At 29.7% G+C, this 3,131-nt stretch overlaps 1 protein-coding gene across 4 annotated transcripts in view; it reads right to left on the bottom strand.

The window, feature by feature from the left end:
• The window catches only part of da (daughterless), a gene marked incomplete at its 5' end in the record, with an annotated part of 120,042 nt that overhangs the window by 101,254 nt on the left and 15,657 nt on the right, over positions 1–3,131 (bottom strand). For 3 of the 4 annotated variants that reach the window (XM_014416704.2, XM_014416706.2, XM_014416705.2), the window contains 1 exon segment: positions 2,843–2,896. In XM_014416704.2, coding sequence (XP_014272190.1) covers positions 2,843–2,896 — 54 coding nt within the window. 4 annotated transcript variants of the gene reach the window in all.

Genomic DNA, 3,131 nt, shown 5'->3' with positions numbered 1-3,131 from the left:
TATGTCTCTGAGTAAATTAAGATTGTCCCTGAAGATGGCCGAATTGGCCGAAACGTTGGACGTGTGAATGAAATAAATGTTTTGAGACTATAATTTGGATAGTGTTGTTGAATTATTTAGTAAAATATATATATATATTTTTTTTTGGTTGTTGAGAAATAGCTGTACAAAGAACAATCCATTCTACTTCCTCACATCTGAAACCCCCTTTTTTTTCTTATTCACCATAATATAAACTTTACTTACAAATAGAAATAGAAATATATACAATACTATATATACGATGGCCTCTCGTCATCCAAGGGCATTTTAATATAAATGCATCTATAATTCCACCATCAGATATTTTAATAAACACTGGAAGACAATGCGAGAGGAAAAATGTGATCATAATTTGTAATGTATAAAATGAATCATGAATTACAAAAAACAAAAAAAAAAAAAATAAGGAAGAAAGACAGAGAAAAAGGAGTTGAAGCTGAGTAAGGGAGCCCCTAGGGGAAAAGTTTCAAAATTTAAAGTAGGGGGGGATTGGAGTTTAGTGCCATTAGGAGAAGACACGCTAGAGCGGGAATTATTAACAAGGGAACTTTCACACCTTACTCACCGTCCTTTCCCCCTCCCATCTTCCTTCTCTCCATCATCATCTTGCTCTTCCTCTCACCTCCACTTTACATCAAACAACTTGAGAAGATTCTCCCACTCCCCTCCCAAAAAAAAAAATTATAGTAATAAAATGTACATAACATCAATCACAGGGAGGCAGAGATAACCCTATCCTTAATCAAGAAGGATTTGGGACTGAGGAGAGATATTCTATTATAACAAAGATAATTAAGCCAGTTAAGTGTGTTCCAACAACTAGCTAAGTATGTTCCAACAAATATCGGACTAATATCAATGCCAAACTAACCCCATACATATACAGGGTTGGCAATATTAAAACCAGATACAACCATTCTCACATATCAGTTCGTTACTGATGTACTACATCAACCATATAGTACAAGAGATGGGAGGACAAAAAGGTTCTCCTTCATTTCACCCCAATTTTTTATTACTTTAATAAACACTATGTATAATTACTAGTCAAAATTAATAAGTCTGCTAAGTATAGGTAGGGGGAATAAAAAATGGCGGCTGTTTCAAAATCTTCCAAATTTTTCATTCGGAGCTCTATATCTTAAAAACTACCAACAACAATACCAAGAATAGTAAATTTGCTGAAATATTAGCCCTAAAAGAGCTATTTACGTCCAACAGTTCCCGAGATAAAGCTTTTTAAAAAGCAACATTTCATTAAAAAAATGTACTGATAGATCAGTAGTTAGAGAATTTACTTTGAAAAATTTATATCTCAAAAACCATTTGACGTACAGATGTCTATTAGCACTCAAATTAAAGCTAGTTAAAATAAGCTATAAAGTAGTTAATGATGTTTAGTTCATCGGACAAATTTTCATTTGCCAAATTTATATTCATATGTGAATGAAACTACTACCCCTACGAAGATAAGTGTTATAAAATACTTTATAGTAAGTTAAATTTCCTTTATTTTGAATGTTGGCAGACATATGTACGTCTTATGGATCAAGAGATATATATATTTTTTTTTAAATCCAACATTTTGTACGGACAACTAGAAATTAACATTTTGTGAGTTTATTTTGTCAAATATCAAAAAAACTACTACTCCAACAAAGATAAACATAATTAACTATTTTATAGTAAATTTAACTAGCTTTAACTTGAGTACTGGCAGACATCTGTACGTCTTATGGTTCCAGAGATATATTTGCTCATAAATCAAACTTATTGTCCGAACAACTATAAATCAATTTATTTTAGCAAATATCACGAAAACTACTATTCCTACGAAGGTAAAGGTCATAAACTACTTTATAGTACATTAAACTAGCTTTAATTTGAGTGCTAATAGACATCTATACGTCACATAGTTGCTGAGATATAGATTTCTCAAAATAAATTAACTACTAATCTTTCAGTAGATTTTTAAGAAATTTTGCTTTTTAAAAAGTTATATCTCGAGAACTATTAGACGTAAATAGCTCTATTAGGGCTAATATTTCGGCAAATTTACTCTCCTTTAAATAATGTTCTTTTATATTTTCTAGTGTTGTTGGTAGTTTTTAAGATATAGAGCTCCGAATGAAAAATTAATGTTTTTTAAGGTTTAAGAACAGCCGCCATTTTTTATTCCCCCTACCTATACTTGGCAGACTCATCAATTTAGACTAGTAATTATACCTAGTTTTCATTAAAGTAATCGTAAATTGGGCTGAAATAACTGACTTTTTTTCTTCCCAGCTCTTGTACTATCATAATCTATGAATTTATTTCTTATATATTTCGTGGATACCGTTAAAAGAAATTGATTACTAAAGGAATTTCGTAATATTAAAAAATCGTTTCAATAGTTCATTTGACAAATAATTTTTAACTATTCAAATATAGCAATTGCTATATCTAGACATGAAGTCAGTGTGTATAGGTGTATAAAGCATATCGTACAATCGTCAACTACTTAAGTCATCAAATTTAGACCTTTAAATATATATTACATATATAACATATAAATACAAAAAATGTAGACCTCGAATAGTAAAATCAGTTTAATATTTAATGAATGAAACAAGAAAGGATTACGCAAATTAAGTAAGCGAAAACGCCGAATCGATATAAGTTCAGCGAAGAGCCTTAGAAGAGGACAACTTAAAATACCTTTATATTACATTAAATTATAATAATAATCATATTATTTTTTTGTTTATTACAATTCATAGATATTTATATAATATTTTTTGAGGAAGCAACAACTCACCCAATTTTGTGTTGCTGCCCCTTCTACTGGCTCCGCTGCGGCAGAATCTATCGCCTGGCAAAGGACCGGAAAAAAAAAAGAAAAATAAATCAGAATTATAAATCAAATAATAAATAAAATTAAATAAAAATATAATCAAATAAATTAAAATATTACTTTGGAATAAAACTATACAATCACAATTGTCTCTAGCTATTAAAAAGCAATTCAGGGTAATGCGTCCAGTAATTATTAAATAATTATTTTTTTAATTATTTTTGACGTGACAACGTCTTATAAATCATTTTGC

This window comes from Halyomorpha halys, unplaced genomic scaffold (genome assembly GCF_000696795.3).
Source record: "Halyomorpha halys isolate HHAL.00 unplaced genomic scaffold, Hhal_1.1 Scaffold132.1, whole genome shotgun sequence".
Classification (NCBI taxonomy): Eukaryota; Metazoa; Arthropoda; class Insecta; order Hemiptera; family Pentatomidae; genus Halyomorpha; species Halyomorpha halys.
This window is presented reverse-complemented; position numbering and strand designations above follow the sequence as displayed.